General features: G+C 47.9%; 1 protein-coding gene across 6 annotated transcripts in view; it reads left to right on the forward strand.

Annotated features, from left to right (window-relative positions):
• Positions 1 to 1,039: 1,039 nt before the first annotated feature.
• ALDH18A1 (aldehyde dehydrogenase 18 family member A1) overlaps positions 1,040 to 17,616 on the forward strand; it is a 43,343-nt gene continuing 26,766 nt past the window's right edge. For 2 of the 6 annotated variants that reach the window (XM_064464461.1, XM_064464462.1), the window contains exons 1-2: positions 1,040 to 1,109; positions 14,165 to 14,288. In XM_064464461.1, coding sequence (XP_064320531.1) covers positions 14,195 to 14,288 — 94 coding nt within the window. In that variant the 5' untranslated portion in view covers positions 1,040 to 1,109; positions 14,165 to 14,194. Of the gene's footprint in view, positions 1,110 to 6,922; positions 7,009 to 10,826; positions 10,934 to 11,143; positions 11,401 to 14,164; positions 14,289 to 17,616 lie in introns of those variants that run through there. The other 4 variants (XM_064464465.1, XM_064464464.1, XM_064464463.1 and 1 more) reach the window with 4 other exon arrangements.

Consider the following 17,616-nt stretch of genomic DNA (forward strand, 5'->3'; position numbering starts at 1 on the left):
TCTTCCCCCCCGCCCAGCAAACACAAATAGCTGGAATACAATATTCTGAGATCATTCTCCCCTTCTATAATGTAAGAATACACATAAAATGCAAAGAAAAAGCTAAAGAAGGCATCTTAAAAAACTTCCAAACACCCCTTAGTGTGCTTGCATTTTCTTCAGGCACGAAGTACATGAGCCACTGTTAAATTTGTTTGCCGAGTTTTAGCCAGCGCTCACCACGGCAGGGTCCGTGGCGAACGGAGAGGCGTCCTACACACTGTGCTCCCACCGCTCGCCTTCCTCGCCCGGATCAACTTACTTTTCCAGTGTGGCGCTGTATGTCCATACACCTTAAGAAAGAATACGTAAACATGACCCTGCAACGCATCCGCGGGCTTCCTTACAAGCGCGCACAGGTGGGACGGCACGCACTGTGTCACTGGTGCCTCCCAGCGGAGGGACCTCGCGCCTGGCCGTTTTCCTGGAAAGCGTTCTTCCCTCCAGCACTGCTGTACACCCACCCGAGCCGGCGCCCGAGTCCTACCGGCATCGGTACCGGGCAGCCACAGGAGCCGCGGGCCGCCCGCTGTCCACGCGCGGCCACCCTCCACCCTGAGCCTCCCTCGGAGCCCCCGCAGAGGCCCCGCCTGGGGCTGAGCCGGGGAGGGAGGAGAGCCTCGCGCTCCAACCTCGCACGCTGCCTGTAACGGGGGAAAATCGGTTAACACACAGCAAATTCCTGAAGATGCGCTTCGGCAAAGCGGGCGACCGAAGGCAAACGGGTCGCGGGTGGAACAAAAAACGCACGCAGCTTCGCGCGCCCTCAACCGGGAAGGAGCCGCGCCGCCCTCAGCCCGCTGCAGCAGCGCGGCTGCAAAACGAGCTGCCTCCCGGCTCTGCCCGGCGCCGGGACCCCAGCGCAACCGCCACCGGCGAAGCGGGCGCGGCCACCGCGCGCGGCTGCACCCGCACGCCCCCGCTGCCGCCGCCCCGCAGGGCGCGCGCGCGCCCCGGCACCCCTCGCCCGCCGGATGCGCCGCTGGCGGGAGCCCTCGCCCGCGAGCCGGAAGCAGCGTGACGCGGCGAGCGGCCCCGGCTGCGGCGGAGGCGGTGCGCCCTGCGGGCGGGTGAGCGAGCGAGGGAGGGAAGGAGCGAGCGAGGGAGTGCGGCCGTGCCCGGGGGCGGGGGAGAGGCCTCGGCTGGGCCCGGCCGGGGCGGCTGCCGGGCCTGCCGCCCTGGGGGGGGTCGCAGAGGCGGGGCCCGCTGTCGCACCCGCCCGTGGCGCCGCGCCGCGGTCCCCGTCGCGGAGGGCCGGGCGCGCTGAGGCCGGCGCTGCGCTGCGCTGGCCCTCGGCGCGCCGCAGTAAGTGGGAGCGAGTGGTGCCGGCCTCCCTCCCGCGACTGGAGGATCGGGAGCGGTTCGGCGTTGCTCGCGGGAGGGGACTGAGGACTCGGGGCGGGGGGGGGAGGGGAAGTGAGCTAAGTCTTAAAACCTCAGAGGTGCTGTGCGTACAGCCGCTGCAGCGCTGCCGGCATCCCGATGCTCCCTGTCCTTTTGGTCCTCGCAAGCCTTCCAGAGCCTTCTAGGCTTTGCTTCAAATTTTCTTGACGGCTACAGAGCGTTGGTGCTGTGTGGAGTTACTGGCAGAATAAAGTTGCAGTTTGGAACCCTGCAAGCACTAGACTAATTGATTAGAGCTGGGTTGGCCTCATTCTTCTGGAGCTTTGTGAGAGCAGAGTTGTTGCCTTTCTTGAGATTTCTCCTTCCTTGCTCGTCTCTTGTGTCTACTTACAAGATTTCTCCCTGCTCAAATAAAATATTTAAACCCTCCTGACACTTGCATGCCACATAAAAGCTATTACCTAGGTTTTAACCTAACTCTTGGTGATAAGCCTGTGTTGTCACTTAGTGTTTCTTCACAGGAGATATAACACAATCAGAGTCTTTTTTAAGAAACCTGTGATAGCTCTCTGAAAGAGGTAATAAAACTGTAGATAAAGGAGACTTAATGAGCAAAGCTTAGTTTTCCAAAAGCCTGTGGCAAGTGTCTGTGTATTATGAAGTCAAGAACAGTTTTCTTAAATGAAAAATAACTAAAATGATTCCATAAACGCTTATACCTTTGCTGACTCTGTACCCTAAAAAATGATGGATACTTGGAAGTGTTTGCCTTCTTCTCAAACTTGCTCTTCATGACACTGAGAAGCAATTTATAAAGGGTTAAAATAAAGTCGTCTTCTTTCCTCTTCTATAGTAAAGTATTTATATTTAGTCACTTTAGAAAGTATGTTACCTTTTCTGTATTTTTCTCGGTGAATAATTTTGTTGTGGTAGCTGCTTTGTTTATTTGTTTGCTGTACTACCTCCTTCTAAGCTACTCTTTGCCAGGGTTGTTATAAGAAGTGTATTCAATAGCAGCGTGAGCATCTTTTAGGCTTAGCTTCAGTAATTTTTCAGCTGCTCTTGTTGCACGTTGTATTAGTAGGAATATGAAAGTAATTGTATTTTTATGTTTTTCTGCGGTATGCAGGGCAGAAAACATCTGAGAGTCACTGTCGATGATAATCTGAAAAGTCAGTTTAAGGTGTAGCAACAGTCAAAAATCAAATAGAACGGTAGAAATTATCAGGGGAGGAATGAAGTGCAGAGTAAAAGACCATATCATGCTACTATATAAATCCTTGCTTTGTCCAAGCTTGAGTGCTCTGTGCAGTTCTGGACTCTTCCTTGGGTAATACGCTGTGCTCTGTTAGGATAATTGGGGAGGTGAAGGATGACAATGGAGATGATTGTATATATGCAATAGCCTTGATATAAGGAGAGTAAGAGCATCCTATACTGATTTATTAGTGGCGGTCTAAGGAGTTGCTGTGCTTCTCTCTTGCTGGTGCTGGCACTCACATGATTGTATAGACAAGTGGGTCAGTTGGTCTCTGACCAGAATATTATCATGATCAAGCTGTGGGAACTGCAGCTTTGAGCAAGAGGGGTGGCAAAACCGGTGTGCTTCTGGTGCTCAAATTGTTTAGGGACAACTTGAGCATCACAGCAGAGGAAGGAATAAGAGGGTGAGTGCACTACGAGTCTGTAAAATCATGAGTGGTGTGGGCAAGGTAAATAGTCCTAGAGCCACACAAAGCTGAAGACCAGGACAGTACTCAGGTGATTTTAATTGGTTTTTTCCCTACCTATGTACTGGGCATCTGATAGACTGTTGTTCTACTGATGTGTTTTATTTTATTTCTTATTTTCTCCATTACAATCTGGATATCAGCTTATCCTTTCTAGAAAGTGAATGCCATCTCGTTTCTCCCCAACCCCAGAAGAAGAGGGAAACACATTGTGAGGGCAGAGAATGAAAAAAGGACAGGCAGATAAAGGCAAATGGCTCAAAAATAAGGAGCTGAAGGGAATGCCGAGCTGAGGATACACAGTTCCCTGAGGTTGAGATGCTCATGAACGCTGGTCTGAGTGGTGAATACATACATTTGGTGAATATTCCCTAGTTTTTCTTCGAAAGTTGTGACTGTCTGGCTTAACCATTGCCAGAAGGCAGTTGTTCAAGAGGTTCCACAATGGGGCTTTGAATATGGAGGGTATGAATACAAAAAATTAGTAGGGTGAAAAAGTGCAACTAAAGTTTCTGTAAGAGGTTCTGAAAGAGAGGCTGACACCCAGGGTACTAAATGTAGAAGTCAGTCTTTCTCCTGAAATATTAAACAAGAGTGCTGACTTGAGTGTACATTCTTCAGACTTCTTTTTGTTCTATCCTTGCATTTCCTTGGCTACCGTTTCTCCTGGATACGAACACGTGTCCAGGTACTTGATTTACATCTCATCGCTTAGTGGCACTATAGTCACTCTACTAACCATAGCTATTACAAAATTGTTATTCAGTCTCCATTGCTTTTCCTGAAAGAACTTTGGCACTTGTACAGCCTTCATTTGATGGCTGTAGGGAAACTGGAGCAGAAATGGGATGCTAGTTCTATCATCTTTATCCTTAACAGCTGGCAGAACCTGATCTTTTGCTGCTCAGTGCTGAAAACAGGTGGTAGAAGAAAGTACCCAGATTTGATCCAGGCAAGAGTAGAGACATGATGTTAGGAGGAAGAAAACGCTTGAAAGATGCTAACTAACCCTATCTTGAGGTTTCTTAGTGAGGTCTCGTACTTGATTAAACTAACCTGTGTCCTTATGTTCCTCGCTTAGTAATCTTGATTAAAGCAGCTACTTTGAGTGACTTTTTTTTATTATGTTTTTAAAATCAGGTGGGGGAAAAATTTTTTTTGCGCAGAGATACACCTGTGTGTGTTGCAATTGTGCCTAGGCCTGAAGGTGGACTGTAGCATGTCTGCTTACACAGGTTGTTAATACCATCAGGACGGTTCCATGCTTTTTTGCTCAGCAAATGTGCGGCGCGGCAGTTTGCGCTGCAGGTTGCATGGGCAGGGCGCAGTCCCTTTCCCGGCTCTGAAGGGTGACTCTACTAGTGGTCGTCACCCCCCCCAGGAGAGGCCCTCACCCAAAAACCATCGCCGGAAGGGAAGTGGCAACCCAGACAGAGCCCCCACACAAACACGCAGCTGCCCAGGCCTCCGGCTGCAGGGAGGGCCTGAGCCTGGCACTCTGAGGGCACCAGAGACAGCAGCTGCTTGCGGTGCCACCAGGGGTATGATCTGCTCAGCCTGGTGGCAGAGCTGAGGGAGGGAGCGGAAAGGTTAAGGAGTATCAGGGAGTGTGAGAGGGAGATAGAGTAGTGGAGCCACATTCTACCATCCCTGAGGCCAAGGCAGCAGATGGAGGCTCCACAAGAGGCAGAGGATCCCCTGCCCTCTTGCTACCAAGCAGAAGGAGGGAACCTAAGAGACGGGGGGGGAATGGAGACAGGACCACGCTCGGGCGGCAGGCGAATCCCCTCCCGGCCTCCCTCACCTTCCCAGCTGCCCTTACACAACAGACGCGGGCTCTGGAACTTGAGGGCCAGGCAAATGAGGAGGTAGGTGAAGGTCTGTCCGGGGGTTACCTAGGGAGGGTTGGTCAGCCCCACGCATTATGGTTACTTCTCTTCAGAAGAAATGGAGGGTAATTGTTGTAGTCAGTTGCCTTCTGAGGGGAACCGAGGGCCCAGTATGCTGACCAGACCCATCCCACAGGGAAATCTGCTGCCTCCCTGGGGCCCGGGTTAGGGATGTTACCAGGAAACTCCCTGGTCTGGTACGGCCCTCTGATTACTACCCGCTCTTGGTTGTGCAGGTGGGCAGTTATGAGGTTGTGGAGAGAAGTCCAAGAGTGATCAAAAGCGACTTCAGAGCACTGGGGTGATTGGTTGAAGGGTCAGGAGCACAGGTAGTGTTTTCCTCAATCCCACCAGTGGCCAGGAAGAATACGGAAAGGAACAGGAAAACTCATCTGATTTAACACGTGGCTCAGAGGCTGGTGCTATCAGTGGAATTTTGGGTCTTTTTGATCATGGGGAGGTTTATATGGCACGGGGCCTGCTGGTGGCAGATGGAGTTCAGCTGTCTCAAAGGGGGAAAAGGGTTCTTGCACATGAGTTGGCGGGGCTGTGGGGTCCCGGCCCAGGGACTGGACTAATGCCGGGGGTCTGCTGAGGAGGGGGTGCCATGATGAGGCCAAGGTGAGGGGTGGAACTAGGTGAAGACTTGGTAGTCTCCCCTTGCTTAGCCCACAGCCCCAGCTGTGCAGACTCCAATAATATGCCTCTGCCACTCCCTGCCAGAAAATTAGGCCTAAACTTATGTCAAGAGCCTAGACAGTTTCTAACAGAATACCCTGGGGGAAGTATTTAAACTGAATCAAGAAGCTGTCACCCACTCTCACCTGAATGCTAATCACAAGCACAGCTTGTGTTTGAGGGTATAGTTGTGTGGCTCATTTAAATGATAGAAGCATGAGCATTTTTGCTGAACCATGAGGCCTTCCTCCCTCCTCACCCCTCATTTATTTACCCAAACAGCCCCTGTTCAGCTCTAAAAGTCGTAACAGGGTGTGCTGTGGCAATTAAGACTCTGGGCACAAAGATATGTGGGGACTAGGGGCTTCACACCAGCTATAAAATAGAAGCATGGGAGTAACTTGGTGGAATTCTCTCTCAGCTGGTCTGAGACCCCCCATCACCTTTGACCTTGCTGCGAACTACTGGAACACCAAACAGGTTGTATCCCCCTTCCCCCAATTTCATGTATCTTGCTCTACCAATTTCTGTCTTATTATGTATTCGGATTACTATATAGGTTAAAGTGACTTGCTTAACGGCAGTGCAAAACTTAATAAAATTATGTTATATGTTAACTGTCTGGCATCTTGTCAGTGAAGCACGTTAACCGACAGAATCTGTCTTGCTGCAGATGACAGTCTGGGAACAGTGCATGACAGGGGCTTATCAGGAGGGCTTTAAAGTAGGTTTGAAGTGGGAAGGGGGTATAGCCAGGCCCATTAGAGAAGGGCCTAGGGGTGGTGTGCCAGTGTTGAGGGTGAAATCGATAGCCCAGCTCAAGTGCATCTACACCAAAGTACACAGCATGGGCAATGAACAGGAGGAGCTAGAAGCCATTGTGCAACAGGATAGCTGGGACTTAGTCACCATCAGAGAGACATGGTGGGATGACTCTTATGACTGGAGTGCAGCAATGGATGCCTATAAGCTCTTCAGAAGGGACAGGCAAGGAAGGAGAGGCGGTGGGGTGGCTCTGTATGCTAGGGAGTGTTTTGATTTTATAGAGCTTAGTGATTGTGATGATAAGGTCGAGTGCTTATGGGTAAGGATGAGGGGGAAGGCCAACAAGGCAGGTATCCTGCTGGGAGTCTTATAGACCACCCAACCAGGATGAACAGGTAGATGAACTATTCTATAAGCAGCTGGTGGAAGTATCACAATCGGTTGCCCTTGTTCTCATGGGGTATTTCAATTCTCCAGGTGTCTGCTGGAAATACAACACAGTAGTGAAGAAACAGTCTAGGAGGTTCCTGGAGCATGTGGAAGATAACTTCTTGACACAGCTGGTGAGCCTAGCAGAGGAGGTGCCTTGCTTGACCTCCTGTTCACAAACAGAGGAAGAGTGGTGGGGGTTGTGGTGGTTGGAGGCTGTCTTGTGCTTAGCGACCATGATATGATTGAGTTCTCAATTCCTGGTGAAGTAAGGAGGGGGGTCAGCAAAACCACTGTCATGGACTTCCAGAGGGCAGACTTTGGCCTGTTCAGGGCACTGGTTAGGAGAATCACTTGGGAGGAAGTCCTGAAGGGCAAAGGAGTCCAGGAAAGCTGGGCATTCTTCAAGAAGGAAGTCTTGAAAGTGCAGGAGCAGGCTGTCCCCAAGTGCTGCAAGATGAACTGGGGTGGGGGGCGTGGAGAGACAACCACCTGGCTGAATGGGGAGCTTTTGCTGGCACTCAGGGAAAAAAAGGAGAGTTTACCACTTTTGGAAGAAGGGGCAAGCAACTCAAGGGTGCAGAGATGTTAGGTCTTGCAGAGAGAAAATTAGACAGGCAAAACCCAGCTAGAACTCAATCTGGCCACTGTTGTAAGGGATAACAAAAGATGTTTTTACAAATACATTTACAACAAAAACAGAACCAAAGAGAATCTTCATCCTCTATTGGACACGGGGGGACTGCTGCCACTGAGGATGAAGAAAAGGCTGACATACTTAAAGCCTTCTCTGCCTCAGTCTTTAACAGTCAGACCAGTTATCCTCAGGGTATTCAGCCCCCTGAGCTGGAAGGCAGGGGTGAGGAGCAGAATAAACTCCCCATGATCCAGAAGGAAGCAGTTTATGACCTGCTGAGCCACCTGGACACTCACAAGTCTATGGGGCTGGGTGGGATCCACCAGAGAGTACTGAGGGAGCTGGTGGAGTAGCTCACCAAGCCACTCTCCATTTAGCAGCAGTCCTGGTTAACAGGGGAGGCCCCAGACAACTGGAGGCTTGCCGGTGTGATGCCCATCTACAGGAAGGGCTGGAAGGAGGATCTGGGGAACTACAGGCCTGTCAGCTTGACCTCGGTACTGGGGAAGGTTATGGAGCAGCTCATCTTGAGTGAGCTCACCAAGCATGTGCAGGACAACCAGGGGTTCAGGCCCAGCCACCATGGGTTCATGAAAGGCAGGTCCTGCCTGACCAACCTGATCTCCTCCTATGACCAGGTGATCTTCCTAGTGGATGAGGGAAAGGCTGTGGATGTTATCTACCTGGACTTCAGTAGAGCCTTTGACACTGTCTCCCACAACATTCTCCTAGAGAAGCTGGTGGCTCATGGCTTAGACAGGTGTACTCTTCACTGGCTAAAAAAACTGGCTGGACGGTGTGGAATGATTACTAGGGATGAGATTATTGAGGTTGAAATTACTGAGGCTAAAGTTATGTCCACATTTCATAAAAGTTAACTTCCAGGATGGAATGCGGTTGGTGTGCTGGAAATTGGTTCAGTGATTGTTCCCCAAGGAACACCACCTGCCCTCTTTAGATGTTAGGAACACTGGGGCAGCTTGGTGTACTAATCTTAAGAGAGATAATTGGAGGAGGGAGTGAAGCGAAGGCTTCACGGCCAAACTTGTCTATAAATCACTGCAGATCTGGGGACTGGGTGGAACCATGGAGCCATGCCCTGACCAGCACAGTAAAACATTGTGTCCTGTGGTTGAACTTTGCTCATTATAACCTCATTACAATACTAAAATGCACACCTCCATCCCAAAGTTACCCACCTCCAAGGTACAACCAGCCCTCACTGAGCATGCACTTTGAATTTCTCTTAGTCTATACTTCTGAATTGAAGCGAGGAATTTCTACACCAATCAATAACGAAAGTATGTATGACTAGAGACAGTCAAGCTTCACCTAAACATAAAATAGTATAAAATGATGCCAAGAGAGAGGGACATTAGGGAAGATACCACCACAGACTACTGGAATCAGTCAATGGGCTGAACCTCTCTTCCATCCTGTAGGGACGTCTATTGGGTAAGACTCAAACACTTGGTTATACCGAGTGATTCCCTGGGAAATTTGGAGAATAAGCTGCTTGTTTTGTGTTTTAGCACTTTATACTTGCACGTGCTTTGCAGACAGTGCATTTATCAGCGGCAATCCGATACGAACCTGTGTTCCTATTGCTTCAATAACTGCACTATTAGTGAATCTGGCTGTGAAGAGTTATTGGGCATGACTAGACTAATAGTGATCATACTGTTAGTGAATCCCTTGTGGACTAACAGTGCTGAATCGGATATCACTCAGAATCTAAGTCCAGCTGCCTCCAGTCCCTCTGACATCTAAGGAGCAGCTGGATCGCAAGGAGGTTTATTTTCTGCCAAGTTTCTTCACCTGTTAACGCAACAGATGGCTGAGCCCAGAGACTTGTGAATGAAGCTAAATCCAGTTGACGACCGGTCATGAGCGGGATTCCCCAGGGCTCAGTTTTGGGGCCAGTTTTGTTTAATATCTTTATCAATGATCTGGATGAGGGGATCAAGTACACGCTCAGTAAGTTTGCAGATGGCGCTAGGTTGAGCAGGACTGTTGATCTGCTCGAGGGTAGGAAGGCTCTACTGGGGAATCTGGACAGACTGGATTGATGGGCTGAGGCCAGCTGTATGAAGTCTAACAAGGCCAAGTGCCGGGTCCTGCACTTGGGTCACAACAATCCCATGCAATGCTACAGGCTTGGGGAAGAGTGGCTGGAAAGCTGTCCAGCAGAGAGGGCCCTGGAGGTGCTGGCTGACAGCCGGCTGAGCATGAGCCAGCAGTGCCCGGGTGGCCAAAGATGGCCAACAGCATCCTGGCTTGTATCAGGAATAGTGTGGCCAGCAGGAGCAGGGAAGCGATCATTCCCCTGTACTTGGCACTGGTGAGGCCGCACCTCGAATCCTGGGTTCAGTTTCAGGCCCCTCAGGACAAGAAGGACACTGAGGTGCTGGAGCACAGCTGAGGGAACTGGGATTGTTTAGTCTGGAGAAAAGGAGGCTGAGGGGAGACCTTATTGCTTTTTACAACTACCTGAAAGGAGGTTGGAATGAGGTGGGGGTTGGTCTCTTTTCCCAAGTAACAAGCAATAGGATAAGAGGAAATGTCCTCAAGTTGCACCAGGGGAGGTTTAGGTTGGATATTAGGAAAAATTTCTTTACCAAAAAGTTGTCAAGCGCTGGAACAGGCTGCTCAGGGAAGTGGTTGAGTCACTATCCCTGGAGGTATTTAAAAGATGTGAGACGTGGCGCTTAGGGACATGGTTTAATGGTGGATTCGGTAGTGTTAGCTTAACAGCTGGACTCGATCTTAAGGGTTGTTTCCAACCTAAATGATTCTATGATTCTCTTAATTTAGAAGAGAATGCAAATGGGATATAGGAGGTGAGTGAGAAGCAAAATCAGCACTCTTGCCCTTGTGGAGGGGTTTGGGCTACAGTGGAGAAAAACGAAGGAGGTAAAGGGCCTGAGGAGGTAAAGCTGCTCTCAGAAGTTTGGCTACAGGTCCCTTTCATGTGCTGTCTGCATCAGACTGCAACCATCTGAGAGCAGGGAGAATCAAGGTCAAGGGAAGCTGGATGTAGGAGACGGCTAGGCAGCCTGTGCTGTGGATAGGGCTGTCTGGACTAGTCTGGGACTAGACAGAAAACAGTTGTTAATGCTAGAGCTTGTAAAGCCCTGGATTTTGTGCTGCAACGTGGAGTAGAATTACATCATCTGCTGGGACAGCAGGATGGCGAGGTGTGCGTGCTGGTGGGAGGGATGAGGCCGTAGCCGCCCGGGTTACATCAGCCGGCGCCGGGGCTGCAGTCCGTGCTGGCGGCGCTGGCGTGGCTGCTGCCGGCGGGAGGCCGGCATTGGCTGCGGCTCGGCCGGGCCTGCCTGCGCCTGCCGCGCGGCCTGCTCCGCTCCCTGCGCGCGCTGCCGCGTCCCCGAGGGGCCGTCACAGTGTGCGGGAGGCGCCAGGTACGGACGCTGTGGGGACCTAAGGGCTCAGGCGAGCGGTGACGCCTCTCGGTGTCACTGATGTGACTGGCATGTGCTGGGGCATGTCTGCCGTTGTAGTTCGTTAAGCCGAGCTTTCTGTGTGTGCGTGAGCGGGTGCTGCTGCCGCCGCTGCCGTGAGCTGCCCGGTTCCTCGGCTTGCCTTTTCCAGGGCCGGTTGCTGGGGGTCCCAGTCCTGTCTTTAGCGCTGCTGTACGGCCCTGCTTGTGCTGCTTAACTTATTTACGGACAAAGTATAGCAAAATGGAACAATCCTGAAATTCCACATGTGCTATCTTTTGAGATCCTCAGACTGAAATTATTTAGAACGGTTCTAACAGGTCAGTGACAGGGTTTTATTCCGCTGCACAAGGCAATGCCAGTAGATGCAGACTGCCATGACCACACTGTCCTGCTGGAATGGATTCTTGGTAGGAAAGAATTGCATGGTACGTGTTGCTTTGAATTGCCTCTTCTCTGCATGTATAACACCTGTAGAACATGGGCAAAGCTATTTGCAAACTGTTCTAAAATCAGTTTGTTTGAAGCTTTTCTTTATTTTAGTCAGTTTAGCTTCCGTCTGGAAAGGCTTCTTGTTTTTTGAGTTTGTACTAAGAACTGCAGGTTTTGTTTGTTTGGGTTTTTTTTTCTTACAAAAGTTTTAGTCGGTAAGGTCACAAAGCTGCTTAAATAACAAAATCCCCGCGAATGTTGCAGAGGACTTATTTGTGTTATGGTAAAGACGGACTTTTTTAAAATTATGTGCATTTCCTTGGTGCTTTATTTATCTCTGCTTAATTGCTTAAGTGTAGTACGGTATAGCTCTTTATATAGGAGTTTAGTTTCCAGATTTTTTTTGCTTGTGGAATGTCCTAACACTTAGTTGAGATATTGGCCTTTATATATAAAACTATGAAAAGAGTTTATTTAGCTTTATTTTATCAATTCTCTGCAAATACTTGTGGACATCCCATGGGCCTGCAGCCAACAGGCTGAAAAATCAGCATGACAGATTGTTGTTGTGAAAGGCACCAATTTTAGCATTTGAGACCTCTGATTGCTTGGGAAGGTGACTAAGTCTCTTTACACTGATCTGGAATAGGATCTAAATGTACTGTGCTAGTTAACAGCTCTTTTGAAGATAAATTAATGAAAACTAGCCAGTAGAATTGCTTTCTATGAATGAATATAAGGATAACTTTTCTTATTTAAAGAGATTATGGGAGAATAATATTTTCAGAAGTCAGGTTTGGAGGCCAGTTTGGAAGGAGTAGAGTTTCCTGGTGATGAACAAAATAAATTTTTAAGCTGATGCTAGAGTCTTGGAGAAATACCTGAATAATGCATTTTGCATGTCTTTTTATTGCTCCCTCCCCTCCAAGTCAGGTAGAAGTTTTTAATTTTTTTTTTAAGTTATGTACCATTTTTTGGTTTGTTACTGAAGACCAGAACCATTTCAGGTATGGAAATGGGAGTGGAATGGAAAATGAGGATTGAAATGAACTTTAAGTCCTTCATTGAGTGAGAGGAGAGAAAGGAGTTGGTCTGCAGCCTCATATTAGACTGAAAGCAAGCTTGTAATTTACAGGATGCCCTGTGCGCTCTCTGTGCTTTCTGGCAGCATCATTCCCATTTCATGTATCTCTTTCTTTTCTTGATGTCTGCTGCTGCTTTAAAATTTCCATTTCTGTCTTCTTGTTAACTTAGTCTCCTTGCCTTTTCTCATAAGCTAGTTTCAAAAACATGCTATTTCTTTCTTTTTTCTTCAAAAATCCACACTGTCTGCCACTTCTCCTCATTGTCTGCTTGCTCTTAGCAAAGTTGTCCCTGGCACAGGGACACAGGAGGCAGTCTTCTGGAAGGGCAAAGTTGCTCTTCGTGGCAAGCAGCCACTGGGAACGTGAAGTGCTTCTCTGGCAGATCTGTAGGAGCAACCAAGGAGACAACACAGCTTGATCTAGTTAGTATGTGTCTGCATTTTTGTGACAGTGCAACACTGGGTGAAGATTAAAACTGTAGTGGGAGTCAAAGGCCTGATAGGAGAGGTTGTAACAGGAATTGTCTGGGGGTAAGACTTCAGGTAGAGCGCCTGGTTCTGTTCCTTAGGGGATATGGTCGGTGAAGGGAGCTGAAGAGGAACAGGCAGTTCCACTCAGTACAATTGTGGTGGAAGGGGCTCTGGATAAAAGACCTGCCGTTTGCCGGTTCAGGTTCTCAGGAGCTGCTGGACTCTAAGCAGCCCTCTGAGACACAACTAAGACCCTGCTGGGGAGATGATGGCTGACAGTAGATGCCGCAGTGAACTTCAAGGTGGAAGGGTCAAACAGCCAGACATATGAACAGTGGGAATTGTTGTGCCCCCCAGAAGCAGGCGCATGAGGTGCCTGGTAAGGGTTCAAAGAGGGAATGTCTGGTTGGTACTGTTCACCAGCTCCTTTAAGCTTGCCCCGTTATGAGAAGAAAACTCGGACTATTTGCTCAGCTGTATTCATCTGCTCTGAGTCCGTAGTCTGCCTCATCCTAGCAGTGGTCGAGACTGCCATTTCAGATTAAATACAGAACTGGAGGGGCACTGCAGATTAATATTGTTAAAATGCCATGCTATGTAATCTTTACTAGACAAACCAGGAGAACCATTATCTGCTGGTGGTTGCCTTGTCTTATGTAGAGGTGTATATTTTGGTAAGGATTATAGTAAGGTGTAATAACAATACACTGATGCAGGGTAATGAAGCAACTTCCAAGTGTTCATGTACATATATGCCAGAACTGCCAGGTGCTATAATTGTCATGGTATTTGTAATAGCAGTCTGGTTGGACTTGGTGATCTTAAAGGTCTTTTCCAAGTTAAACAATTCAATGATTCTAGACCTAGAACTAGACCTGTCTGAGGAGATTGCTAATTGTGTATCCCTTGTTTGGTGGGTTGGGTACTTGCTTTCGTGGATTTTGAGTCACAAGATTCCTGACTGTTTGCAAGTTCAGTCAAGGGAAACTAATGCCAAATACCTTTGAAATTGGTGTCCTTACTTGTAATCAAGTTCTGCAAAATGGAGAGAGTGGGCTGTCTGTCTCTTGCACAAGGAAATTGTGTTAAGACTGTACAGGACAAAGGGGAGCTGGGGTGGGGGATGGGTGAGGAGAGAAATATAGATGGAAATTCACTGATGTTTAACCAGTTTTCCCTCCTCCTCCCTTCGTTTTAATTTACAGATATCCTTGATTTGCAGAAGACATCTCAAAATGTTGTGTCGAGCTGCTCTGAGCCCTCTTGTCCGTTCCCCTGGATGGTGCTTTGTGTTATCGCCACATGCCATCGCAGCCATTTCCCGTTTATGTATGTATGAGAGAAAGCACATGTTTCTAATAATGTGGTCAGTATGTGTCTGGGCATGCCTATGCTCTTTCTGATGTTGAAAGGAAAATCACCTCATTAACATCACTCAAAACTTACAGCCTCTGGAGTGAGCTGCAGTTGAAGCTCTACTTTCTTAACATTACTTTCTCCCTTAAAATATTCAGCTGGATGTCTGAGAGGGTGTATTCTTCATTCTGACATGCATTTCTAGCAAAAAAATCAGTTGTGAAAGTAGCGCTACTGTAAAAGTTCTTTATTTCAACGTCATACGTTCCTGGAAGAGAAGATCTGATTGTGACTGCTCCTCCATCTGTATTTTCATCCCACAGATGCGTTGAGTAAAGCAAGGTGTGAAGCACAAATTTATTCAGGCTAGATAAAACTGGAAAGATGCTTGCAGGTAACCTGAGTGTAGATACCTAAGTGCCCTGTAAATATTTGTTCCTCAAAACCTAACTTGAGAGAACAGTTCACTGTCTATTTGATTAGTGGTCTGAAACAGAGAAGGCAAGGAAAGATAGACTCTATTAGATCAAGAGATTAACTGTCTACCGTTGCACACAAGATTAATTTCCCATTCGTCTGTGTGTTAACAGTTCTCTTTTGTATGAATTAATAAATGTTGAAATCTTGAAGGTGCTAAACTTGGTTTTTCTGAGCTATAGCTCTGTTGACTTCTGCATATGTAGTATTTCTAAATATTCCGTGTTTCCCAAGTCAGTAAACTACTCATAGTTAACACTGTGAAAATTATTCCTTAGTATTGATAGTAGTCAGTATCCAGTATTGGAGCAACTCTGGTAACTTTATCAGTTGCATTCTAAAGCTGGTTGAGCGCTTATCAGTGTTTTCTGTTGTGATCCTGTCCAGCTCATGTATTTTGAAATTCTGCTGCTTTACTCCTGAGAAGCAAGCCTCATGCTGGTTACTTAAAAGGGTCTGCAGTGCCAAATACTTAAGTCGTCTTCATATGTTTCCCCTTCTTCAAAGAAAGTGAAACTGTTGACAAGGTGCTGTATAAAAACTGGAATGCTTAGAAATCTATTTGTCAGAAAAGTTGACTGGGTGACCATATCAGTTTCTCCGTAATTGCATCTGAAGTGAGTTAATGGGCTTACATCACCAGAGATATTTTGTGTATGTGTTATGGGAGCTGGTTTCACATCTCAGTCCAGTCTAAAATAACTAAAAAAGATAGGTTTAGGCACTTACAGAGCAAGGTTAGCAATTAGGACTTTAGTGGAGATGAATTAAATTCTCTGCTTGTTCAGAACCATTGTCAATTTCGTTGTTCTTCTGAAAAAATAATCGGTTTCTCTTCAGATACTGGCTATCCCTCAACAGCTGCCCTCTTGGAACCTTCTAAACGCTGAAGCTCTAGCCAACAGAATTGGAAATAAATTGGTTTTACTCCTTTGTGATCATCCTGTGTGGTACAGGCAAATACTGTATAGTAATGAATAATGTTGGAAAGAACAGTTAAGTTGGAGTCCTTTGCCTATTCTTTCATATGTATTTTAGGCCTTATGTAGATTCACAGGTATTCCCTCATGAAAATGAGGGTCAAATGAAACTCATCTCGAGATTCCATTTTCTGCTTTTATATGCGTAAAATATTAGTGCAACCCTCAGTTATGATCAATCATTTAAGCTGCTGCTTGTATAATGAACAAAACATTTATTTATTTAAAACATTGTTAAATGACAGATTTCTCTTTTCTGTAGCACTGTGTTCATTCCTGTCTTTCTGCAGCAGAAGTAATGCCCAGAATAGTCACTTTAGGCTAGAAATTGATCTATCTTGTATTGTAGAGCATCAAAATTAGATAACTCTGACTATGGCATAGGATTCAGTTTACTTATTTGTAAAGAAACCTCTAAATATTCAGATAAGATATTGGTTAGGATTGACTAGAGTAGAATATTTTCAGCTGGAAGGGACCTACAGCAATCATCTAGCCCAGCCGCCTGACCACTTCGGGACCGAACAAAAGCTAAAGCGTGTTATTAAGGGCATTGCCCAAATGCACACTAAGCCCTGAGAGGCTTGGGGCACCGACCACCTCTCCAGGAAGCCTCATCCAGGGTTTGAACCCCCTCTCGGTACAGAGATGTTTCCTCATGTCCAGCCTGCACCTCCCCTGACGCAGCTCTGAACCTGGACCCAGGGAGAAGAGATCAGCCCCTCCCTCTCCACATCCCCTCCTCAGGCGCCTGCAGAGAGCAACGGGGTCGCCCCTCAGGCTCCTTTTCTCCAAGCAAGACAAACCCAGAGTCCTCAGCCGCTTCTCAGAGGACGTCTTCCAGCCCTGCCACCGCTTTGTTGCCCTCCTCTGGACACATTCAAGGACCTTCACATCTTTTTTTAAATTGTGGGGCCTGCAGCACTCAGGGTGAGGCCTGCTCCAACGATAAATGCAGCAGGATAATCACCTCTTTTGACTGGCTGGTTGTGCTGTGCTTGCGCACCTCAGGGTGCAGTTTGTGCTCTTGGCTACCAGGGCACGCTGCTGGCTCCTACTGAGCCTGCTGCAAACCGGCACTCCCAGATCCCTTTCCGCAGGGCTGCTCTCCAGCCGCTCCTCTCCCCATTTATACTTGTGCCCAGCATGACGCTGTCCCTGGCGCAGAATCCGGCATTTGGACTTGTTAAATTTCATGCCATTGATGATTGCCCAACTCTCCAATTTGTCTAGATCCCTCTGCAAGACCTCTCGTCCCTCAAGAGAGTCAACAGCACCCAATTTAATATCATCAGCAAACTTGCTAATGCTGCATTCCACTCCTGCATCCAGATCATTGATAAAAATACTGAACAGCACTGGCCCTAGGATTGAGCCCTGAGGAACGCTGCTGGTGGCAGTCATCAGCCACATGCAGGCCCATGCACTGCAGCTCACTGAGCCCTGCCGTCCAGCCAGTTCTTCACCCAGCGCACCATGAACCCGCTCATCTCACAGTTGGACAACTTGTCCAGAAGGATGCTGCGAGGAACCGTATCAAAAGCCTCACTAAAATCTGGGAAAACTACATCCACCGCCTTCCCTTCATCCACTGGGCAGGTGACCTTATTGTAGAAGGATATAGAATTACTTAAACAGGACTTTCCCTTTGTGACTTTCCCATGTTGATTGTGCCTGATGATTGCATTGTTCTTTAAGTGCCTTTCAATAGCATCCAGTATGATCTCCATAATTTTTCCATGAATGTGTGCCATCTTTTGACTAAGTTGCACTTTTGGTCCCAGAGTGTATTGTCAGTACCCATTTTTTTCTGTAATTACAGCAGTGTTCTCCCTCTTTTTTGC

The sequence above is a fragment of the Phalacrocorax carbo genome, chromosome 12 (genome assembly GCF_963921805.1).
Source record: "Phalacrocorax carbo chromosome 12, bPhaCar2.1, whole genome shotgun sequence".
In the NCBI taxonomy this organism is placed as follows: Eukaryota; Metazoa; Chordata; class Aves; order Suliformes; family Phalacrocoracidae; genus Phalacrocorax; species Phalacrocorax carbo.